The 25,731-nt window shown below is 39.9% G+C and overlaps 1 protein-coding gene across 1 annotated transcript; it reads right to left on the bottom strand.

The window, feature by feature from the left end:
- Positions 1 to 10,741: 10,741 nt before the first annotated feature.
- On the bottom strand, positions 10,742 to 25,270 carry EPCAM (epithelial cell adhesion molecule). Its single transcript, XM_047069400.1, has 9 exons — positions 24,981 to 25,270; positions 22,682 to 22,789; positions 22,135 to 22,375; positions 21,205 to 21,270; positions 19,934 to 19,997; positions 18,409 to 18,510; positions 16,303 to 16,503; positions 13,968 to 14,012; positions 10,742 to 12,610 (listed from the first exon to the last, which is right to left on the bottom strand). Exons 1-9 carry the CDS (start codon positions 25,054 to 25,056, stop codon positions 12,569 to 12,571), a joined length of 945 nt encoding a protein of 314 aa, XP_046925356.1. The 5' UTR covers positions 25,057 to 25,270; the 3' UTR covers positions 10,742 to 12,568.
- Between the last annotated feature and the right edge of the window lie 461 nt (positions 25,271 to 25,731).

Here is a 25,731-nt window from a genome sequence, read left to right as displayed (position 1 = left end):
TCCTTGACTGATTCATTCATTTAAAAACATATTTATGTGGCCTTCTATGTGCCAGCCTCTTCTAGAATCTGAGGATCACTAGAAATGGAAAGAGAAAAACCACTGCCTTTGTTCAGTTTGTATTCTCATGAATGAATTCAGATGATATATTAAGTAAATGTATAGTAAGAAAATTATTAGAAGATAACTGTATAGGTGGAAAATAAAGATAGGGTGAAATTTTTTTTAATGTTGAGCAAAGATCTGAAGGAGGTCAGAACGCATCCTGCACAGTTACCTGCCTTAGGAAAGGTAGGTATCCTGCTCTCCTGTTTGGCTCACTCTTTACCCAAGGAAGCAGCTCCAACCCTGATTCAACTGCAGAATTACTCCAGGGGCTTTTCAAAGATATAGCTGGGCCACACCCACATACAAAAGCTTGGAATTTATGAAGGTGGGGTTTTGGGATCCTTTTAAAAACATCCTTAGCGGGGTGCCTGGGTGGCTCAGTCGGTTAAGTGGCCGACCTCGGCTCGGGTCATGATCTCGCGGTCTGTGAGTTCGAGCCCCGCGTCGGGCTCTGTGCTGACAGCTCAGAGCCTGGAGCCTGTTTCGGATTCTGTGTCTCCCTCTCTCTGACCCTCCCCCGTTCATGCTCTCTCTCTGTCTCAAAAATAAATAAACATTAAAAAAAAAAAAAAAAAAAAAAAACATCCTTGGGTATTCCCGACAATCAGTTTTGAAACCAGTGGCCTACAGTTAAAATTCAAATATCTTGGAAAACAAAAAGTTTGGATCCTCTGCTGACTAATTTTCCCACAGACTTAACATCTCCCTCAGCCTGCAGTGCTCTCGCCTCTCACCCCAGGTCTGTTATCTGGGCCAGTAAATTCCTCTTCCAGGGCGCCTGGCTGGCACAGTCCGTAGAGGCCAAGACTCTTGACCTCAGGGTCCTGAGTTCAAGCCCCACATTGGGCACAGAGCTTACTTAATAATTAAATGTCCTTTACCTTTCAAGGGTTGTGGCTTCAACACAAACTTGTCTCTCTGCTCCAGAATGGCCCTTTCCTGTCCGTGTAGCAAACTTCCAGTCATCATTTTGTCTTCGATTCCAAATGTCTCCTCAGTCCAACCTGCCCAGTTTCTGCAGGTGTCGTCAGTTGCGTAATCTTCTGGAGTACCTACCACCTTATTCATATTATAACAATATTTTCTGCATTGTTTTATAATACCTGTTCACTTCTTTTACTAAACACCTGGAAAGGACACCAATGAGTTTTTATAGTTAATGATAATGACTAATGTTCATCACCATTCACTGACAGGTGTTTTCCTTATTTTTATATGTGTTAACTCTTTTAATCTTTGAAATGCTAGGTATTAGGTACTATTGTTATTCTTATTTTACAATGAAGCAATGGAAACTTGGAGATGTGAAGTATCTGGCCCAAGATTACAGAGCTGGTAGTAAGTAATACAGTTCTGTCTTGTTACAAATTCTGTATGCTTAACCGTCTGTGTGCCATAAGGCCTGGCACCTATTGGGTATGCACTGTCAACAGTAGCCAAAGTATGGAAAGAGCCCAAATGTCCATCGATGGGTGAATGGATAAAGAAGATGTGGTATATAGATACAAGGGGTATTACTCGGCAATCAAAAAGAATGAAATCTTGCCATTTGCAACTACGTGGATGGAACTGGAGGGTATTATGCTAAGTGAAATTAGTCAGAGAAAGACAAATGTCATATGACTTCACTCATATGAGGACTTTAAGAGACAAAACAGATGAACATAAGGGAAGGGAAACAAAAATAATATAAAAACAGGGAGGGGGATAAAACAGAAGAGACTCATAAATATGGAGAACAGAGGGTTACTGGAAGGGGGTGTGGGAGGGGGGATGGACTAAATGGGTAAGGGGCACTAAGGAATCCACTCCTGAAATCATTGTTGCACTACATGCTAACTAATTTGGATATAAATTTTAAAAAATAAAATTGAAAAAAATAAAAATGGAAAAAATCCACTCTAGATTGTGAGCTAAAGCCCCATTTCAGAATATTTGTACAGTTTAGGGGTGAAGCACCATGCTAATCAAGATGGATCTCCAAAGCGTGAGCCTTCTAAACACCATAACCGTGGTGGTTGCTCCTGGGCAGGGGGAGTTCTACCAGCAGTTCTGAAAAAGATAATGTGTTTGAAACCTGAATTTTGTAGTCTGATGTCTTTAGCCATTCTTTTTGAGACATTATTACCATTTCTTTGTTTCTTTTTTAAGTGTATTTATTTATTTTGAGAGAAAGAAAGTTCAGGTAGAGTAGAGAGAGAGAGAGGGAGACAGAGAGAATCCCAAGCAGAGTCTGCACTGTCAGCACAGAGTCCTATGTGGGGCTTTAACTCATGAACTGTAAACTCATGACCTGAGCTGAAGTTGAACATTCAACTGACTGAGCCACCCAGGCACCCATTAAAACCATTTCTGAGAGACTATAATGGGCATAAAGTCCAGAAAATTCCTCCAGAGGACTATCAGCCTCGGCAGAGGACAGTGACTTTTAACAAAACATAGAAGATAACCTAATGATCCTTTGCTTTGTATCCAGGCTAATAACAATGATCCTAACATGCTTTTTTCCTACAAAATGTCTTTTTTTTTTTTTAACTTTATTTATTTTTGAGAGAGAGAGAGAGCATACACCAGGGGAGGGGCAGAGATAGAGGGGGACAGAGGATCCGAAGCAGGTCCTGTGCTGACAGAAGAGAGCCAGATGTGGGGCTTGAACCCACTGACTGAGAGACCATGACCTAAGCCAAAGTTAAATGTTTAACCGACTGAGCCACCCAGACATTCCCCTACAAAATGTCTTTGAGAAGAGGATCGAGCTCAGACTCACAACCCCGAGATCAAGAGTTGCATGTTCTTCCCACTGAGCCAGCCAGGTGCCCCAAGAAGTGGGTTCTTTAAATTAACCTGTTTAAACACAAGCTTGAAATAAAACTTTGACATGCACTTGTAATGAATTTGTCTAAGAGTTTGTCTTAAAAGCATCTTTTTATTTATTTTTTTAATCTTGTTTTTAATGTTTATTATTTACTTTTGAGAGGCTGCAAATGGGAGGGGCAGGGAGAGGAGACACAGAATCTCAAGCAGGCTCCAGGCTCTGAGCTGTCAGCACGGAGCCCGACGTGGGGCTCAAACTCACGAACCCTGAAATCATGACCTGAGCCAAAGTTAAAGTTGGACGCTTAACCAACTGAACCACCCAGGCGCCCCAAGAGCATCTTTTTTTTTTTTTAAGTCATGTGCATGGATTCAATGTTGTTGGAGCTCAGTGCAGTCTGCCCCAAGATATGCCACAGTGGAATGTTGATTGCTTTAAATTGAAGTTACTGAAAAAGCAGCAATGCAAGAAGGGCCTCTTGACCCTTTATCTCCCTGAATGCAGGAAATAAGTCTCCCATGTGAAAGGTGCCCCCCACATCACCTGGAGACTGAGAGTAGCATCCGTATCACCAGAGGTGGGAATTCAGGGCTGAAGAAGCCTATATAAACAAATCTTGTCGTTTTTACTAATTTACTACCCCAGCCCAAATTCTGGTTAGAATTCCTTTACTAATTGAAACTCCCAAACATGTTTTCTTTGTCCTGTCAATTCCTCACAGATTTATGTTTCTTTGTCTAAAATGTATAAACACTGCATACATTTGTCATTTCCTTTGGTCTCAGTTTTTTTATTGAACCTCTGTGCCCATGTAATTTTGTTTTTTTCTTCTGTTAATCTGTGTCAATTATTAATCCGACCAGAAGAACTTCTGAGAATAAAGGAAGTAATTTCCTTCTCCCCAACAATATTTATGATAAATTTCTAAAGTTATGTCAAATAGTAGCATCTTACAGAAATTTCATGTTTTCCAGTCCTACATAGGAAACTATGCATTTCTAAAAATAACTGGCAAGAGAACTTTCACACAAATATAACTGGAAGACATGACATGACTGATAGGGTGCAAAAAATCATGACCCCAACATGTTTTTTTAATTTTCTCATATATTTTCCAAATTCACAATAATGACTATTTTCTTTTTACAGTCAGAATAAGTGTTGGGTAAAAAAGCATATGTACTAACAAAGAGGCTCATTAAAGAAATAATAATTACTATTTTAAAACAACCAAGTATAGAAAAGTATTGTGTACGTTAAGGTGCTTTAACCTTAAAAGTAAATTATTATTGTTAATTTAACAATTGAGAGAGAGAGGGAGACACAGAGAGAGGGAGACATCTTCAGAGCAGTCTGATGAATGAATAAATATGGCATAGCCATGCAACTCGATATTATTTGGTAATAAAAGTAGTGACTGCTTCGGAGCAACTGATGAATGTATATATAAAATATGGTATAGCCATGTAATTCGCTATTGCAGGGCTCAAACCCATGAATTGGAGATCATGACCTGAGCCGAAGTTGACCACTCAACCAACTGAGCCACCCAGGTGCCCCTGGAGCATGTGACTCTTGATATCAGGATCATGAGTTCAAGCCTCACATTGTGTGTGGAACCTATTTAAAAAATAATAATAAAGCATATGGTTATATTATCAGGAGTTGTATAACCATCACCACAATCTAACTTTAGAACGTTTTGTTGCTTCAAAAAAAAATGGTATCTTATTGTGGTTGTGATTTAGATTTTCATTCCCCTAATGACTACCGATATTAAGCACCTTTTCATGTTTTCTGAATGTTCTTCTGAGAAAACATTTGCAGATCATATATCCAAAGGGACTTGTATCCAGAATATATAAAGAAATCTTACATTTCAATAATAAGATGATAAATAAACCAATTTAAAAGTGGACAAAGGACCCAAAGAAGTCATTGGTTTTGGAGAAAGCTCTTTGGTTAGTTACTGTGGAGAACAGAAGCTCTATGGATTGAAGAGTTCATTCTGAAAGCAAGATGTGCTTGTTGTTTTTAAGAAGTTTGATGGGGTACCTGGCTGGCTCAGTCAGTAGGGCATGTGACTCTTGATTGTGGAGTTGTGAGTTCAAGCCCCACATTTGGTGTAGAGATTACTTAAAAATAAAATCTTTTAAAAAGTTTGATAAAAAACAGACACAAAGAGTTAGACAAAATGAGGACACAGAGGCATATATCCCAAATGAAAAAACAGTACCAAGTAACAGCAAGAGACCTAAGTGAAATGAAAACAAGTAATAATGCCTGATAGAAAATTTAAAGTAATGATCATAAAGATACTCACTGGATTTAAGAGGGACTTCAATGACATCCTTAACAGATAAAAAGAACAAATCAGAGATGAAGAACACAATAAATGAAGTAAAAAATACACTAATAGAATAAATAATAAACTAGAAGAAGCAGAAGAATGAGACCTGGAGGACAGAGTAATGAAAAGTAATCAAGTTAAGTAGGTGAGAGAAAAAAAAAATTAAGCAATATGAGAATACACTTAAGGAACTCAGTGACACCATCAAGTGTAATAACATTTGCATTATAGAGATCCCAGAAGAAAAGGAAGAAAATGGGGCAGAAAACTTACTTGAAGAAATAATAGCTGAAAACTTCTCAAAACTGGGGAAGGAAACAGAAATCCAGAACCAGGAGGCACAGAGAACCCCTAACAAAATCAACGCAAAGAGGTCCAAACTAAGACACATAGTAATTAAAGTAGCAAAAATTAATGATAAACAGAGAATTTTAAAAGCAGCAAGAGCAGGGGCACCTTGGTTGGTCTGACTTTGGCTCAGGTCATGATCTCACAGTTTGTGGGTTTGAGCCCCACATTAGGCTCTCTGCTGTCAACAAAGAGCCCACTTCGAATCCTCTGTCCCAGTCGCTCTCTGCCCCCCCCCACTCATTCTCTCTCTCTCTCTCAAAAATAAATAATCGTTAAAAAGCAGCAAGAGAAAAGAAAACAGTTACATACATGACCCATAACGCTGTCAGCTGAGTTTTCAGCAGAAACTTTGCAGGCCAGGAGTGGCATGATATATTCAAAGTGTTGAAAGAAAAAAAATTCTGCAGCCAAGGGGTGCCTGTCTGGCTCAGCCGATTAAGTGTCCTACTCTTGATTTTGTCTTGGGTCATTATGTCATGGTTTGTGAGTTCCAGCCCCACATCGGGCTCTGTGCTGACAGAGGATTCTTGGGCTTGCTTGGGATTCTCTCTCTCTCTCTCTCTCTCTCTCTCTCTCTCTGCCCCTCCCTGACTCATGCTGTCTTTCTCTATCTCTCTCTCTCAAAAAAAAAAAAAAAATCTGCAGGCAAGAATACTGTATTCAGCAGCGCTATCATTCACATAGAAGGAGAGATAAAGAGTTTTCCAGAGGAAGAAAAATTAAAGAAATTCAGGACCACTAAACTAGCTCTACAAGAAATATTAAAGGGGACTCTTTGAGTGGAAAGACCATAAGTAAAAGTAAGAAAAGTAGGGAGCACAAAAGCAGTAAAAATAAGTATATCCATCTCACAACATAAAAGGATATAAAATATGACACCATATACCCAAAAGGTGGGGAGAAGAGGAGTAAAGAATGGGTTCAAACTTAAGCTACCATCAACTTAATATAGACTGCTCTACGCAGAAGATGTTACATATAAACCTAATCAATCAAAAACCCAGTTATAGGGGTACCTTGGTGGCTCAGTTGGTTAGGCATCCGACTTCAGCTCAGGTCATAATCTCACAGTCTGTAGGTTTGAGTCCTGTGTCCGGCTCTGTGCTGACAGCTCAGAGCCTGGAACCTGCTTCAGATTATGTGTTTCCCTCTCTCTCTGCCTCTCCCCCACTCATGCTCTCTCTCTCTCTCTCTCTCTCTCTGTTTCTCAAAGATGAATAAGTGTTAAAAAAATGTAAAAAACCAAAAACCCAGTTATAGATCTGCAAAAAATAAAGAGAAAGGAATCCAAGTATATCACTAAAGAAAGCCAATTAATCATGAGAAGAGAGCAACTGAAGAAAGGAACAGAGAAGAACTACAAAAACAACCATAAAACAAGAAACAAAATGGCAATAAATCCAAACTTAATCAATGATTACTTTGAATGTAAATGGACTAAATGCTCCAATCAAAAGACATAAGGCAACAGAATAGATTTAAAAATAATAATAATAAGACCTATCTATATGCTGCCTATAAAACTCATTTCAGACGTAAGGCACATGTACATTGAAAGTGAAGGGATGGAGAAGCATTTGTTATGCAACCAGAAGTGAAAAGAAAACCAGGGTAGCAATATTTATATCAGACAAAATAGACTGTAAAACAAAGACTGTAACAAGAGACAAAGAATAATACTATATAATCATAAACAGAACAATCCAACAAAAAGATACAAAAATTATACACATTTATGCACCCAACTTGAAAGCACCCAAATACAGAAAGCAGTTAATAATGAACATAAAGTAATTGATAGTAATACAATAATAGTGGGGGCTTTAACACCCCACTTACATCAATAGACAGCTCATCCAAACAGAAAATCAACAAGGAAACAGTGGCTTTGAATGACACATTGGACAGATGGATTTCAAGACATATTCAGAACACCCCATCCTAAAACAGCAGAATACACATTCTTTTCAAGTGCACATGGAACATTCTCTAGAATGGATCACATTTTAGGCCACAAAACAAACCTGAACAAATTCAAGATTGAAGCCATACCATGCATCTTTTCTAACCACAACACTAGAAATCAACCACAAAATGAAACTAGAAATCAACCACAAGAAAAAATCTGGAAAGAAGACAAATACAAGTAATCTACTATTACCCAAAGCAATTAACAAATTTAATGCAATCCCTATCAAAATATCAACAGCATTTTTTTCAGAACTAGAACAAACAATCATGAAATTTGTGTAGAACCACAAAAGACCCTGAATAGCCAAAGCAATCTTGAAAAAGAAAAACAAAGCTGGAGGTATCACAATTCCAGATTTCAAGTTATACTACAAAGCTATAGTAATCAAAACGGTATGGTATTTGCACAAAATACACATTGATCATTGGAACAGAATAGAAAGTCCAGAAATGAACCCATGATTGTATGGTCACTCTTCGATAAAGAGGCAAGAATATGCAATGGGAAAAAGTCTCTTCAATAAATGGTGTTGGGAAAACTGGAGATGCAAAAGAATGAAACTGGACCAATACCTTACACCATACACAAAATAAACTCAAGATGGATTAAGGACCTAAATGTGACACCTGAAACCACAAAAATCCTAGAAGAGAGCATAGACAGTAATTTCTCTGACATGGGCTGTAACAGCATTTTTCTAGATATGTCTCCTCAGCCAAGGAAAACAAAAGCAAAAATAAACTATCAGGACTACATCAAACTAAAAAGCTTCTGCACAGCAAAGGAAACTACCAACAAAACTAAAAGACAATCTACTGAATAGGAGAAGATGCAAATGATATCCAATAAAAGGTTAGTATCCAAAATATGTAAACAACTTAAATAACTCAACACCAAAAAACCCAAAGAATCCAATTTAAAATTGGGCAGAAGACATGAACAGACATTTCTCCAAAGAAGACATTCAGATGGCCAACAGACAGAGGAAAAGATGTTCAACATCACTCATCATCAGGGAAATGCAAATCAAAACAGTGAGATATCACCTCACACCTGTCAGAATGGCTCAAATCAAAAACACAAGAAACAAGTGTTAGCAAGGATGTGAAGAAGAAAGGAACCCATAAGCACTGTTGGTGGGACTGCAAACTGGTGCAAATACTGTGGAAGACAGTTATGGTTTTTCAAAAAATTAGAAATAGAAGTACCCGGTCTATGGCCATACACCCTGAACATGCCCAATCTCGTCTGATCTCAGAAGGTAAGCAGGGTTGGGCCTGGTTAGTACTTGGATAGGAGAAATAGAACTACCCTACAATCCAGTAATCACACTACTACCCCCAAAATACAAAAACACTATTCAAAAGGATGTATACACCCTTATGTTTATCACATTACCAACAATAGCCAAATTATGGAAACAGCCCAAGTGTCCATCAACTGATGAATGGATAAAGAAGTGGTGGGTATGTATATGTATGCATACACACACACACACACACACACACACACACACAATGGAATATTAGCAATACAAAAGAATAAAATCTTGCCATTTGCAACAACACGGATGGATCCAGAGTATGCTAGGTGAAATAAGTCAATCAGAGAAAGACAAATACCCTATGATTTCACTTAAGTGTGAAATTTCAGAAACAAAACAAATGATCAAAGCAGAAAAAAAAGAAACAAACCAAAAAAACAGACTCTTAACTTTAGATCACAAACAGATGGTTACCAGAGGGGAGGGAGTGGGGGGATGAATGAAATAGGTGACGGGGATTAAGAGTACACTTGTGGGGTGCCTGGCTGGCTCAGTTGGAGGAGCAGGTAACTTTTGATGTCGGGGTCCTGAGTTTGAGCCCCATGTTGGGTATGGAGATAACCTAAAAATAAAGAGTACACTTATTGTGGTGAGCACTGAGTAATAGGATTATTTTACACCTGAAACTAATATAAAGTTGTACATTGACTATACTGAAATTAAAATTTTAAAACATTTTAAAAAATTAGAAGTTTGATATGAAAGAGAGAAGGAATGGTAGCTTTTTAAGGAAGTCAGTGGGAATGTTTAGAGGGCTTGGGGGCCATGTTTCAGGATGACAGAAAAGAGTTGTGAAATTATGTTGTATCTATTATTAACTGTTATATTTGTTGAGGAGAAACTTTCCTCTACCCTGTTAGGTTCAGTTCTTGGGAGTGTGTGAATTAAATCGACAGAAGGCAGATTAACAGAAGAAAAGGCACAGTTTTTAAATAGATCACATCCACAGGAGTAGAAAATACTAAGGCTAAATCCTGGATCAGTACTTCAGAATCAGTAGAAGATGAAAACAACCAGGGGAGACTAATGCCAGTTATGCCAAAGAAGAAAATCTGTAAGCAACATACTGAGGTAAGAAATGGGACAGTCATAGTGATAAGCTGTGGAGGAATCACATGATTAAACACTGGGGAAAAAAGGCCATTGGCAATTAGTAGTCAGTGTTGTCTTTAGAAGTGTAGCTTCAAAAGAGGACAGACACTTGAAGGCATGGGATTGAAGAATGTGCCTTAATTACTGCCTCTTCCATGCAAATTCACCCTTTTGCCTCCTGGGTAAAAATGCACCTGAAGCTTTGTCAGTACAGGGTGCAGGACACACAGTGCAAGAAAAAGGGAGAGTGCGTTCCCCTTGCAACACCTGCTGTTTCCCCAGTTTGCAGAGCCCAGGGCTTCTCCAGCTCCTCAGCTTCCCTGAGCACCTGCTCCCACACCCAAATGACAAAAAGCAGCTTTAAGGGCACATGGGTGGCTCAGTCGGTTAAGCGTTGGACTCTTGATTTTGGCTCAGGTCATGATCTCATGATTGTGAGATTGAGCCCTGTCTCCGAGCTGGGCATGGAGCCTGCTTAAAATTCTCTCCCTCTCTACTGCTTGTGCTCTTTCGCGGGGGGGGGGGGGGGGGGGGAGACAGCTTTACGGAGTGCTTTGGTGTCTAATAGGACATATTCCTATGAACAGTTTTTCCCCAGCACCCTAAAGCAGGGGTTCAGCAAACTTTGTTAAGGGCCAGAATGAATATTTTAGGCTTTGCCAGCCAGTGGGTCCAACGCTACTCTTCTGCCGTAGTACAAAACAGCCACACACAATAAATGAACGTAGCTGTGCTCCAATAGAACTTTATTTACAGACACTGACATTTTTATAATGTAACTTTCACATACTAGGAAATATTCAATCCTTTAAAAATGCAGAAGCCATTCTTATTTCCCAGGCTATATAAAAACAGGTGGTAGGCCAGGCTGCAGGCTGTAGTTTGAGGACTCCTGTCCTAGAGGGCATTATTTCCAGCAAGTTCCATGGGGCAGATTTTCAGTAAGTCCCTCCAGGGTAGCATCATAGCAACTTCCCTGCTCTTCAGTGAGCTGCACTGCCCTCTCCCACAGGGTCCAGATCTCAGCCCGGGGAGTGGGGCTTAGGCGAAGTAGAGATTCTCTTCTTTGGGTGCTCTGTCTCAGGCCTGGGGGTAATGGCTGCTCCTTATTATCTATTCCCTTCTTGCTACTCGCTGTATCAATTTCTATTGCTGCATAATGCATTACCACAAATTTAGCATTTTAAGACAATAAACACATTATCAGTTTCCACGGGTCAGGAGTTTAGGCATCACATAAGTGGGTCCTTTTCTCAGTCTCAAGACTGTGGTAATGTTGGCCAGGGCTGTGATCTCATCTGGAGCTGGGGTCCTCTTCCAAGCTCAGTGATTGTTGGCAGAATTCAGTTCTTGTGGTTGTGGGACTGAGGCCCTCCTCTCAGCCTGGCTAATGGGAGAGCTCATCTATAGTTTCTACTTCTTGTCTCTTACCTTCAGGCACTCTTTTGTAATCTCTCTTTCAATACAGTCAAGCTTTCAGGATCTCAATCACATCTACATCTAAAATCCCCTCACCTTTGCCATAAAATGTAACTTAATCTTGGGAGTGACTGCGCATCATATTCACAGGCCCCGCCCACACTCTAGGGGAGAAGATTATTTGGGCATGTACATCAGGGATAAGTAATCTTGGGGGCCATCCTAGAAGTCTGCCTACTACAGAAGGGATAAAAATCGTTGGTAAATGTTCAATCTAGCTTTTACATTTTCTTTAATGCTGTTCTCTCCATAGTGTTTTTAAAAATTTCCTATCAAAAGCAAAATTTCAGGATACCCTTAACTCACACAAAATGTGTCTTACTGTAATTATTTGTCACGTAAGATGTTGAATGTCTGGTGCTTTAACTCAACCAACCATAGCATTCATGGTTCACGACATTATCCACCAATTCTGCCCTAAGGTGTGTTTGTCAAAATGCCAATTTGTTTAAAACAGAAACTTAGATTCATTCAGAATAAAACTGTTTGATTTTTCTGTGTAGAAGTTACATAGAGATTATACACTTTATACTGAATACACATAATTATAAATACTCCTATAAAACTCCAATTTGCAGTTAGCATTCTGAGCATTTCTTAACCTGTTATCTTATTTGTATACTATGAAATTTGATTCTGTATGATTCAAACAAAGTTAGGAAATTTAGTTTTAAAATGTTTTATTTCAGTTTGTAAAAAAAAAAAGTTTGTATGTACAGACTCAAAGTAAACAGAAAGGCAGCGTTCAATCACAAATGGATGAGACAGTAGTCATTAAATCTCTACTGTGGAAGCATATTTAAGGTACACACTTCAATGTTAGGCAGAAACAATTTTAACTCTGCAGTCCAAGTTCTGAGTTTTGTATCAGATCTGCATATATAAGACACTTGTGGTCAAATTTTAAGATTGGTAAAGTCAATTTGAAGCTTCTTATATATTGAGTACAGATTTCACTATTACAAACAGATGTTAACTAACAAAACAATAGTCCTCAAAGATCTCTTTGTCCCATGTTTGTACATTTGTAATGTTTGCTAACTTCCCTTCTTGTAGTTACTCTTCAAATTATAGTCATTATGCATTGAGTTCCCTATGCATCTCACCCATCTCCTTTATCTGAAATAGAGGAAAAAAAGAGGAAACAAATTTAAATAATTTTCCAGTCTTTTGTTCATCCTTAAAATAGTTACAAAAAAAAAAAAAAAAGAGGAAAGCAAGATGATTCTCTCCACGTTTATGAGCCCCATTTGGAAAAAGAAAAAATGTACTACAAGGAAGCATGCACTGAATGCACGACCTAAACTACTATTCCCAAAGTGATAGGGAAGTAGCAGGTGAGTTAGATCTTTAAGAATGGATAAGGTCTTTATTAAATGGATGCCATTTTTACATCCAGTAAGAAACAATATATTTTCTTTTTACAGATGAGGAAACTGAAGCTCAGAATTGACTTGTCACAGATCACACAATTAGTTACAAGCAGAACTGAGACAAGATGAATGGAAATTACGACCACTGGCAAACATTCTGCTGTGTGCCAAGCAGTGGACCAACACTGTATACAGACTACCGTGTTTAATCCTACAATGGGTCTGTACGTATATCCTCATTTTACAGATAAGGAAACATGGAGGCTTAAAGAAGTTAAATAACTTGCCCAGCTAACAAGTAATCAAACCCACATCTATATTGCTCTTGACCACAACACTACATTGTCATTCCAACTTTGTTATGCTTCAGTTCAGGGAGAGTCTGTCCCCCAGACCTGTGGTCACCAAACCAGGTAAGCCAGATGATCAACTATGGTTTAGGAAAAAAAAAAGCTACAACTTTCTAGTTCTATTCAATTTTTTTTCAATACTCTTTTATATTTCTGTGTTTCTTGGTAGAAGATTAGTAAAATGCACATACAGAATTACAAATAAATGCATAAATATATAAAAATCAGTGGGTATACTGAAAATGTTATTGACAGAGTTCAGGAACAAGTGTGGTTCACATCCAACTCCAAGCAACTGACACGCTAACAATCTCACACTTTGTCTTCACACTAATGTAGGTGACTAGTTAGCATGGATGAGACTCATTAGGACATGTATTAAGCTCTTTTTTAATAATTATTTCACTGGAATAAAAACAATAACTCAGGTCATCAGCCACATTAAGTTTCTGTAATGTGAATCCACAGAGTACGCCTCTGAAAGATTCCATTAAAAGTTGACACTTTGTCAAACAAAAATTGCAGGTTTCCTATCCCACTATGCGTTGAGGCAGAATTCAATATTAGCTGGTCTGCCATGGAACTCATGAAGGAGAATTTAAGGAAACATTGAAAGACTGTCCCTAAGACCTTAAGGATTATACTATGAAGGGGCTCCAGTATAATGGAGTCCTATCAGTGTCTAGGTAGGTATAGTGATTATCAGGAGTAAGAGATTTAAAAAGGGGCCTTTTTATTAAGTAATCCATTTACCTCAGCCTTCTCATACTTTGCCATTCTGTTCTTTCTGGAGATAACCTGAATGGAAGAAAAATTGACACATAAAATGTTTTTAATGAACATTATTCCTATCTGAACAAATTTAATTTTAAAATCTACAGATATTATTTCTTAAATTAAAATTTCCCTACTAAACTAAAAAAAAAAAAGCCTATACTTACCATGACGAGACCTAAGTAATATACAGAATTAAAGAGGTTTTTAAAAAATGTTTATTTATTTTTGAGAGAAGGACAATATACTATGTGCGCACGAGCAGAGAAGGGGCAAAGAGAAAGAGGGAGACAGAGAATCCCAAGTAGGCTCTATGCTGTCAGTGCAGAGCCCTATGCATGGCTTGAACTCACAAACTGTGAGATCATGATCCAAGCCGAAGTCAGACACTTAACTGACTGAGCCACTCAGGTGCCCCTAATATACAGAATTGTTGCATCATCATTTTATATACCAGAAACTAATATAACACTGTTTATTATACTTCAATTAAAAAAAAAAAAAACTTTGAGCCCAGCCCCCACCAAAATCTTCTGGAACAGTAACAACAAAAAGCCTACAACAACCAGTTAAACAAACCAAAAAACAAAAACAAAAACAAAAACAAAAAAACGCACTGAGAAAACAACAAACAATCTTTAATAATAAAATCTAACGGCCTGTTATGTATTCTTCCACATTTTGCTCCATCCTAATACAAACATACACAAAACCATACATACGAGTTTTGGGAAAGGGGGCAGTCTAAAAAAATGGGATCATACAGTATCATTTCCCTCTTTGCACAGCCTATATCAACATCATAGGAACCTTCCGATGAGCAAAAGCTATAAATTGCACTCATTCTTTTTAACAGCTTTATTCCGTAACATAGATATTCCACAATCTCCTCATCCATTTTCCTACAGGGGTGCACTCAAATTGTTTCCAGATTCACCCTTACGAGCAACAGTGCAATACATAACCTATACTGTCCTTCCTACGTACCTGTGCTTTCATTTCTATAGGACAATTTGATTTCTAGGATTCTCTCATGTGTTTATTTCCCATCTGGATTTCTTCTGTGAATCATCTATCCGTGCCGTTTGCTATTCTTGATTTAATTTTCTCCTCTAAGAATTCATATATTATGCATAACTATCTTTTTTGTTTTATGCATCATGGATATTTCCCCCCAGCATATCATTGCTATTTTTCACTTTATCATATCTTTGCCATAAAAAATGTTTAATTTCAACTTAGTCAAATATGTAACTTTTCATTCATGGACTCTAGATTTCTTGCCTTGCTTGGTTTCCTTTACCACAAGGTTGTACAAACATTTCCTAAATTAATTTTGAGGCTTGTTCTATTTTTCAACATTTGTTACTATAATCCATCGGGAATTTGTTTGAACATGGGCACCCTGCTCCATAATGTACCATTCCCAGAGTTGGGCAATATAGCCTGCCCTGGGAGGGTGAAATAGAAATTCAACTTTTGTTTTCGTCCAGATGGATAGCCAAGTATGATGATTCCACTTAACTGAAAATTTAAGTTTTCACATACCCTCAAATCTATTTCTGAATTATGCTATGTTGTTAAGATTTCTTAATGCTGAGCATCCTTGTATTTCTAGAATAAATCCTGTCCAGGTGGTACCTTCTTCTGCTGAGGCACTGCTAAATTAAATTTGCTAATCTTTTGTTTAGAATCGTTCCTCATATTTACCACTTTTAACCCTTTCCATGCTAACTTTAATAATTGGTGTTCTGTTGTTTCATTTCATCGAACGGTTTGGGAGTTCAGGTATTTTGCACTGATGCTGGCAGGGCTGTTGGACTGTTTGCAGCAAGAGAACTAAAGGACATTTGCTGCTTGATGGCAACGTAACTGACCTGTGCGGTGCTCAGCTATGAGCTTTTCTCAGATTAGTATCCTTTCTTACTTCATAAAGTGACCGCTTTATAAAAAAGGGCCAGATGCAAGAGATTCATTCACTATAGAGCATTATAAAAACTGAAGATTTTGCTTCATTAATATGTTCTAAAATATGGAGATAGTTCTCTCACGTTGTCACCTTTTCTTGAAAAAATATGCCTTCAAATGGCTGGGTGGCTCAGTTGGTTGAGCCTCTGACTCTTGATTTTGGCTCAGGTCATCATCCAGGGTCATGGGATCAAGGCCTGCACTGGGCTCTTCACTGACAGTGCAAAGCCTGCTCAGGATTCTCTCTTTCTGCCCCCTCTCTCTCTTCCCTACTCCTGCACACTCTCTCTCTAAAATAAAATAAATAAAAAAAGAAAAAAAGAAAGTGGACTTGTTCTACACTCACCAGCACAACGATTCCAGCAATAATTGCAAGTGTCACAACTACAATGACAGCAATAATACCAGCTTGCAGACCCTGCATTGAAAATTCAGGTGGTTTTTCATCAACATAGTAAATTGCAGTTCGCCCGGGATCCAGATCCAATTGCTCCCCGTTTACTCTCAGATCCATTTTATTGGAATGGAACAAGGATTCGTCTTTAACCTATATTTAGAAGGAGAAAAGCAATTTAAAATATTTAAGAAAACCTACCATGGCCACATAGAATTAGATGCCAATTATACATGGAAAGAACTGCTGTCAAGGGTCTTTTTGGTTTTAGCGGGAACAATCGCGTACGCTGAAACTTCAGAAAAACTTTTTATTGTGGCAAATTTTCAAACACACATGAAAGTAGAAAGAACAACATAACGAAATCCCATGTACCTATCACCTGGAGTCAACAATATAAACAAATGGCCAACCTTACTTAATCCATTCTTCCTTCTCTCCTTCCTCCCTTCCCCCTCCCCCTGGGCCAGATTACTTTGAAGCAAATCCCAGGTTTCATCAGAAGATGGCTTGGTGTAGGGGTGCCTGGGTGGCTCAGTAGGTTAAGAGTCTGTCTTCGGCTCAGGTCATGATCTCACAGTTTGTGAGTTCGAGCCCCTAGTCGGACTCTGTGCCGAGAGCTCAGAGTCTGGAGCCTGCTTCGGATTCTGTGTCTCCCTCTCTCTCTGCTCCTCCCATGCTCACGCTCTGTCTCTCTCTCAAAAATAAATAAACATTAAAAAATATTTTTTAGGGGCGCCTGGGTGGCTCAGTCGGTTGAGCGTCCGACTTCAGCTCAGGTCACGATCTCGCGGTCCGCGAGTTCGAGCCCCGCGTCGGGCTCTGGGCTGATGGCTCAGAGCCTGGAGCCAGCTTCCAATTCTGTGTCTCCCTCTCTCTCTGCCCCTCCCCCATTCATGCTGTGTCTCTCTCTGTCTCAAAAATAAATAAACGTTAAAAAAAAAAATTAAAAAAATTTTTAATAAAAAAACATAGCTCACTATGTTAATTTATTTTTTTTGATAACACATTAAAGTCGAAAAAAACTATTTTAATCACACTAGTTACATAGCACTTCTTATATCACCTCTTGTTCATGGACATTATAATGGAGAAGAGGCTATCCACATAAACTAAGTAACTACCAAGGATACAACAGGTAAGAATTATGAGAGAAGATATTCTCTCATACACAACAAACAGGTCAGAAAGGTGTTTGCAGAAGGTGCAAGGCAGGGATGAGGATGTTATTAATTGCAGCACGAGAAATCATGTGGAGAACAGAGATGTGGTTGACATGTAAGTGAAGAAAAAGATAACGAAAGAAGGGGCGCCTGGGTGGGTGGCTCAGTCAGTTAAGTGTCTGACTTGATTTTAGCTCAGGCCCTGAGCTCCAGTTTGTAAGATTGAGCCCTGTGTCGGTCTCTGTGCTGAGAGTGGAGCCTGCTTTAAGATTCTCTCTCTGCCCCTCCCCAGCTTGCGTGCTCTCCAAAATAAATAAATAAACTTAAAAAAGAAAAAAAAAGATGATGAAAGATCCTGAATCCATTGAAGCATGACATACAACATTGCATTTATAAAGCAGTTTTTTAAATTTTTTTCTTTATTCTTTTTTTTTAATTTTTTTTTTTTTTTAATGTTTATTTCTGAGACAGAGAGAGACAGAGCATGAGGTGGGGAGGGGCAGAGAGAGAGGGAAACAGAATCTGAAGCAGGCTCCAGGCTCTGAGCTGTCAGCACAGAGCCCGACACGGGGCTCGAACTCACAGACTGTGAGATCGTGACCTGAGCCGAAGTCGGACGCTCAACCGACTGAGCCACCCAGGCGCCCCTCTTTATTTATTCTTGACAGAGAGACAGGGTGTGAGCAGGGGAGGAACATAGAGAGAGGGAGACACAGAATCTGAAGCAGGCTCCAGGCTCTGAGCTGTCAGCACAGAGCCTGATGTGGGGCTCGAACTCGCGAACTGCGAGATCATGACCTGAGCCAAAGTCGGATGCTCAGCCGACTAAGCCACCCAGGTGCCCCTAGCATTGCACTTCTAAACACAGGAATTAAATGAGGAAGATTATACTCACATCTTTTTCAAAATAATAAGCCACATCAGCTATGTCCACATCATTCTGAGTTTTCTGAGATGAATTTTGCACCAGATCAATAGTGATAAGATCATTCTCATACTGGGGGAAAATATGAAAAATACAAATTAATACCAACACAACCAAAATCATGTAAAAATATTACTGTTCAATAATCAGAATATTTAGGTATTTTCTATAATCTAAATGTGTCAGTGTTCCTTTCCATTAGCGGGTAACTGAATTTATAACTAATAATGTAAAACTCTTTGGAAGTTTTAAAATCTATCCAAGGGAAGTAAGATAGCTACACAACTAAAAATAATTATGATGCATATTTTCTTTCTAAAAGAGAATTTTCTTCTGCCCAAAAGATTTCAAACAAGATCTTAAAGTATCTTAGTTGGGTGGTACCTGGCTGGCTCAGTCAATAGAGCATGTGACTCTTGATCTTAGGGTCATGAGTTCAAGCCTCACATTGGGCACAGAGCTTACTTTAAAAAAAGAAGCAAAGGGGCACCCGGATGGCTCAGTCAGTTAAGTTTCTGACTCTTGGGGGTGCCTGGGTGGCTCAGTCGGCTGAGCATCTGACTTCAGCTCAGGTCATGATCTCACAGCTCGTGAGTTCGTGCCCCGCGTCGGGCTCTGGTGCTGACAGCTCAGAGCCTGAAGCCTGCTTTGGATTCTGTGTCTCCCTCTCTCTCTGCCCCAACCCACTTGCATTCTGTCTCATCTCTCTCAAAAATAAACATTTAAAAAAAAATTAAAAAAAAAAAAGGTTTCTGACTCTTGATTTCCACTCAGTCATGGTCTCACAGGTTATGGGTTCAAGCCCTGCACTGGGCTCTGTGCCGACAGTATGGAGCCTGCTTGGGATTCTCTGCCTCTCCCTCTCTCTCTGTCCTTCCGCTACTTGACCTCTCTCTCTCTCTCTCTCCCCCCCAGGATAAATAAGTAGACTTTAAATAAAAACAAAATAAAAAAATAAAGCACCTTATTTGGTTAGAACTACTTTTAAAATAAAATACTAAAGAAATACAATCCAAAATGCAGTATGCATTTACCACATTCTGCTTTTAAGGAGCAAAAAACTATATTCCTTCCTGTCCTTAAAAATGACATCACTTTTCTGCCTTGAAAAAGTTCCATTACACTATTCAAGTATTTTTCAACCAGAGTTCAAAGAATCAAGGAAGGGGTAACCTGGTTAAGAATTAGCTCCTTAAACCAAAGAAGATGGGAGCTAGGTGGCATCCTAATGTACCAAAAGCAATCATTGAGAGAGGTTTCCCAGGCTAAAATGACTGGCATGCATGACGGAAATTAGAGATACTACATTTTCCTTAAGGGTAAACTTGAGGTTTTCAAAGGCTATGAAAGGAAAAGAACAGGAAATTTGAATTAAGCGTCCAGGGATTAAACTGGTATTCAAGTGCAGTTTAACCACTATCAAAATTCATACCCAAACCATACTATCCCACCAACTTTCTGCAAAAGCTCATTTAAAAAAAAACAAAAATCTTACCAGAATGTTTGTGATATATTTTGGATCTAGTTGATAACGAGTTGTGATTACCTCCTTAAGTGCACTGTAAATAATTAAAAACCTGTGTTTTAAAAAAAGTGTACTACACAACATTAAGAAGCATTACTTTTTAACTAAGCAGGTAGCTCAAGCTCTAGAACTGTCATTAACCAAACTTGTTTTAAAAATTTTATGCCATTTTGCAACTACTAATAATTGATTCAGGCTAGAATCATCCATTGATGCTAAAATAATTGAGTTCTAGTTTGATAAGAAATGGGATATTTACACAGTACCCAAGTATCTGCCCATATATTTATTAATTACAAAGAAGTAAACAGTAACTCTACCTTACAAACCTAATATATATATATCCCCTTAACTACAGTTAACATTGCTAATAAAGGGACAAGACATCAGGTGCTTCCTAATGTGAAGTACTGAAAAGGACATAAGATCACTTATGCAGTTTTTCTGTCAAAAATGTTTAGCTTGCACAGACAAATCCTAATCTGAGGGACATTCTATGAACTAATTTGCCTATACTCTTCACAAATATCAATGTAATGAAGGACCAACGAAGGCCAAGACAGTGTTCCATATCAAAAAGGACTGAAGAATCACAACTAAATGCAATGCATGATCTCAGATTGCATTCTGGGTCAAAGGGGGAAACAACTGCCATAAAGATCAACACTGGGAAAAGTGGCACAATTTGGTGTAACATTAAATTTCCTGAATTTGGTAACTGTAGAGTGGTTATAGAAAAAAATGCCTTTCGGGGCACCTGACTGGCTCAGTCAACAGAGCATGCGACTCTCTTGAGGTTGTGAGTTTGATTCCCTCATTGCAGGTAGAGATTACAAGAAAGAGAAAGAAACTAAAAGAGTGCCTTTTGTTCCTAGGAAAAGATATATTAAAGTATTTAGGGGTAAAGGGGCATGATATCTACAACTTGCTCTCAAATGGTTCCAGAAAAAAAACATCTATACGTGTTTAGATAGATATAAAAAGCACACACACACATACACATTTAAAAAGAAAGTGGGGCAAAATGTTCATTGGTGACTGGTGAATCTGAGTGAAGACTCCTATAGGAATCTGCATTATTCTTGCAACTCTATTTCCAAAATAAGGTTAAAATATTACTTATATTATCTTATTTTTCATAAATATGAAAAAGCATTAAGACTTGTTTTCCTTTTTCTAATGGTGTAGAACAAAGATCTGAGTATTAACTGTGCAAATAGAATGCACTTAATAGTACGTACGTCTGTAAACTTTTAATATCATAAGGTGTTTCTCTTGTTTTGTGTTTTAGTTCAATGATGATCCAGCTGTAAAGTAAAAAGACAGTATTTATTGATTAATAGGAAAATTCCCAAGTGAAATTACAGTATAATTAACAGAAAAGGGTTTATGCAATAGGTATGCCCTTAATTTCTTCCTTGGCCTTCACACGTTGCTCATAAAGCACTCATCCAGGAGAGAACACCCTTCCAACAGGTCAACCTCTGGCGCTGGGCCACTATACTCAAGGTCACATAAAGCCAAGGCTTAGCTGCTCATGCTGGGTCATGTTCAAGGGAACAGACAAAAAGGCACCGAGTGAAAAAGAGAAAAGTGACCATGAGGCTTCAGAACACCAAAGGAGAGAGTGCCTACCTTGGTCTTGATAACTTTCCAGCTCTAGTCACTTTTTAAATAAAAATGTTTTTCCTTAAGCTAGCTTGAGTATGCTTCCACTCCTTTTTATTGCATGAGCCCGAGACAACCACACCTCGTTTTAAAACGCAATAAATAGGCAAATACATAAACAGCTTAAATTTTTCATATACATTTAACACTAATCCAACTTTAAAATCTGAACAGTGTTAAGAAAAATGTAAGAGGAAAATCCTTGTTTAGTAGGCTACTATAAGAAACAATTCTTAAAATAACAAAAATATATTGCTAGTGAATTCATAAAAGCATCTCTGGAAAGTTATATAATAAGCTGGTGACATCGGTTCTGTGGAAGTAAACTGGGTAGCTGCGGGGGGCGGGGGGGTTTGAGAAAAAAAAATGGAAGCTTTTCACTGTATACCCTTTTCTACCTTTTGAATTCTAAACCACCAAATCACATTACATACTCAAAGATAAATGTCATTAAACGAATCTGAAAAGCATGAAAACAAGGAACATTTGACAGCTCAACTCACTAGGTCCTCACGCGTTCGGAGCAGGATATTTCCGTGTCCTTATCAGTTCTTCTGACCCCAGCAGTGTTTACACACCAGCATGTGGTGGTGCCATTGCACTGCTTGGCTTTAAAGAGCCCCTTCTCATCACAGTCGGGATCATAGAGCCCATCATTATTTTGGAAAGCCCCCTCAGGTCTCGCTCTTCTCCCAGACTTTGTGCCAGTCATTTCTGCTTTCATCACCAGACATTTGGTTGCCACTGAAAAGAAAGCTTCATGTCATACTGAAAAGTAACTGCAGTTTTATGCATAAGGAAAAACATTTTAATTTAACTCCAAACTCCCAGAGCCAAAGATTATTGCAGACTTACATGGTTCCATATTCACTTTCTAAGTTTTCAGATGGTTCAGCTACAGGAGATAATTTTGACAAAATAACATGATTCAAATTTGAACCAAAAAAAAAAAAAAAAAAACCAAACACAACACTTCCCAACTCAAGACACATCAATTAAGGAAGGCTAAACCAAAATACAGTTTAAAGGCAATGAGGATATTCTACTCACGTTTTGAGCAAATGACAGAATTTTGTGCACCAATTGAAGTACACTCGCACTGACCATGTGTGTTCAAAGAGCAGTTTGTGGTCAGTTTGTAGTTTTCACAGACACATCCTAGATAAATTAAAAAACAAAATCCCACTTTAAAATGTGGATCCAACTATGAACTCTAGTGTCCCAGCTAAATTATGTTCTAATAATAATGCTTAAGTTATAGGGCCACAAAGCCTTAAAAAATGGTCCTGAATGTTTTATTTTTCAGCTGTAATTTGAGTGGCTGATATCATGGTGAATAGTTTGTATATATTATACAGACACATAGTCTAATTTGCGTGCATTCCCATTTTGATTTTTTTAAACCAAGAATACAGCCCTCCAAACATCATATTCAGCCTTATCTCCATGATGATACTCTCAGTCTCAGATCCTTCCCTCCTCCTGTTCTGTTAGATAAACCCTTGCTTGTCAGCTACTGACTCATTTCCCGAAAATCAACAATTGCAATTCTAGGATCTGTAAGTAACTCACATTTCCTCCCTCCTCCCAGCCCATTTTCTTAAAATCTGAACTTTGAAGATTTAAACTTAGTGGGAATATATTCAGCCCTTGGACAACTTTATATCTTAGAAAAATTATACTTTCGGTGAATTTAGGGGTCACTTTTGTTTGTGGGCTTCCTAACTAAACTGAATTCTAAGTTCCCAATTTTGAAGGTGATATTAAGCAGCTTATCCTGGGTATTAGTGCCAGTTTAATAGTCATTATCTTTCACTATCTCAAAACCTCATTTTAATTTCAAATTGGCAAGCCCCTCTAATTCCGTTTATTTGTCTAGCTAAGAGAATACAATCATTAACAAAAATTACTGTGACAAACCAAAGAATTTTTATATTGATCCTTCATCTCAAGTTGGCTTTAATTATTCCCTGTTTAAATTATAATTGATATGAACCACCTATATAATCGGTCCAGCACTAAACTCCATATTGGGATCACAAAAGGAGATAGTGGCTGTGCTCCAAGAGTTAAAGTCTTATGCAGCACTCTACTATACCTGCTCCAAAGCCCATTTTCATGCCCAAGGGATGTGGAAATTTAGAACAGACCAATCATGTACAGACTTTCTGAACATACTCTATAGCAACTATCATCACTTTAAAACAATTTAAGATTAAGTACTTAGCCTTAGACTGGAGCTAGAAAAACATGGGTTAATTAAACTGCATAGTTTGAAAGTGTAATGAATTAAGCCCAGGCCCTGTTGGTGAAGGTCTAAAGACCTTTCCAGAAAGCTTCCGCCAACTGCCACTTTACTTCTGGCCACCATCTTACCATCAAGAGATGGCAGCCAAGATGTTTATAACAAACTAAGAAAAATGTAATCAAACCATATGTCCAATGTTCGGATAATGGCGTGACCTTCCACACCAGAGACTGTTCCTTCACCACTTAAATTGTGGTTTCCAAGATTAAAAGAAAAGGAAAATCTGGATGTTATGTGGGAGTAAACACACACACACACACACACCAAGATATAAAACTGTGTTTCGGTTTACAGCAACGTTTAAAGCAATGTCTAAAAAGTATAGTCAGTTATTAGGAGATTCTCTTGAAGCGGTCAGATTGTGAGTTTTTCTTTTTACTCTTTACAATTACCGGTATTTCTGGGTTCCTACAATAAACTTGGCATTACCTACACGATCCTTAAAGAAGTGGAAACACCCACTCTCACACCCCAGGTAGTCGAGGCCCAGGACGACTTGCTACACGCGCAGATGCGCAGCGGGCCCAACGGCCTCCCCGCAGCCACCTGCCCCCGCCCGAGACCCACATCCGGGGCCAGCCTCAGGTGCCCGGGGGAGGAGGGGCCGGGCCATCTTTGCCACCGACTCCCCTCCCGGCTGCGGCTGGTTCCCCCACACTAGGACTCCAAGCGCGCGCCTCCGCGGGAGTAGGTGGGCGCGCCCAGACGTGGCGCGGCCGCCGCGCCTCCCCAAGCCCTCCTGGCCCACTCCGAAGCCAAGGAGTTACCGAACGAGGCCACTTCGTTCACTGACTCCCCGCCCCTGCTCCGGGCCATTTCCCTAGAGAGCGGTGCAAAGCAGCATAGTGAGGAGGTTTCCTCCTCGCCGTGCGAGCGGGAGCCTTCCCACCGCCTGCAGAGCGCAGAGGGCCTGGGTTGCTGCAGCCCCGCGCCATCCGCTCCAGACGGGAAAGCGCGGCCGGCCGCCCCTTCCCCACCATCTCCGTCTCGGATGCCGTGGGACGTCCCCACCCGGCCGCAGCCCACAACTCTGCTCCTTACCTTTCTGAGCTGCGGCCACCGCCGCGGTGGTCGCCGCGAGCAGGAGCCCGAACGCGAGAACCTGGGGGAGCGCCATACTGTGCGACAGAGGCGCCAGGCGGGCTGGGGTCTCGCGGGAGGGCGTGCGGAGGAAGCGGGGCGCTGAGAGCCGGCGGACGGGCGTGGGTTGCGCGGGTCAGCGTCGGGAGGACGGCGGAGAGCTATACCCGCACCGCACCGACGGTGCGAGCTCCCCGAGGAACTGCTCACTCTGAGCGCGCGGCGGGGCGGAGCAGACCTGCGGGACCTGGCGGCCCCGCCTCCCGGGCCCTGCCCCGGGCTGCACACCTCAGCCGCAGGTCTCCGGCGATGAGTCACCGCCTGGGGGCGGGGGAGAGAGAAAGAGTAAGCTCCCCTCCCCCACGCCTGGCGAGGCCGTCGGGGGTGGGGGTGGGGGGGCGCCACCCCGTCCCCAGGTGTACGTGGGCGGCGCCCCGCCCCACGCCGCCAGCAGGTGCTTCCTGCAGTGGCTGCTGGTGGGGCTGGAGGGGCCGTGGGCTTTGACCTTGACAGCCGGCAGGGAGCCTTGGTAGCTACGGAGAAAATTTGAAAAAACTGAGGCTTCCCTTTACCAGAAGGAGCACGACTCTGAAACCTTGAAGAAATGAGGTCTGAAGGAAAGAGTGAGGGGTCTGGGAAGGCGGAAGCTAAAATGGAATGTAAAGGGAAACGAGAACCGTCGGAACAACAATAAAAAAGTCGACCTTTGAAC

The sequence above is a fragment of the Lynx rufus genome, unplaced genomic scaffold, assembly GCF_022079265.1.
Source record: "Lynx rufus isolate CCGP_SWC_20201006 ecotype Redwood Valley unplaced genomic scaffold, mLynRuf1.p SCAF_8, whole genome shotgun sequence".
NCBI lineage: Eukaryota > Metazoa > Chordata > Mammalia > Carnivora > Felidae > Lynx > Lynx rufus.
This window is presented reverse-complemented; position numbering and strand designations above follow the sequence as displayed.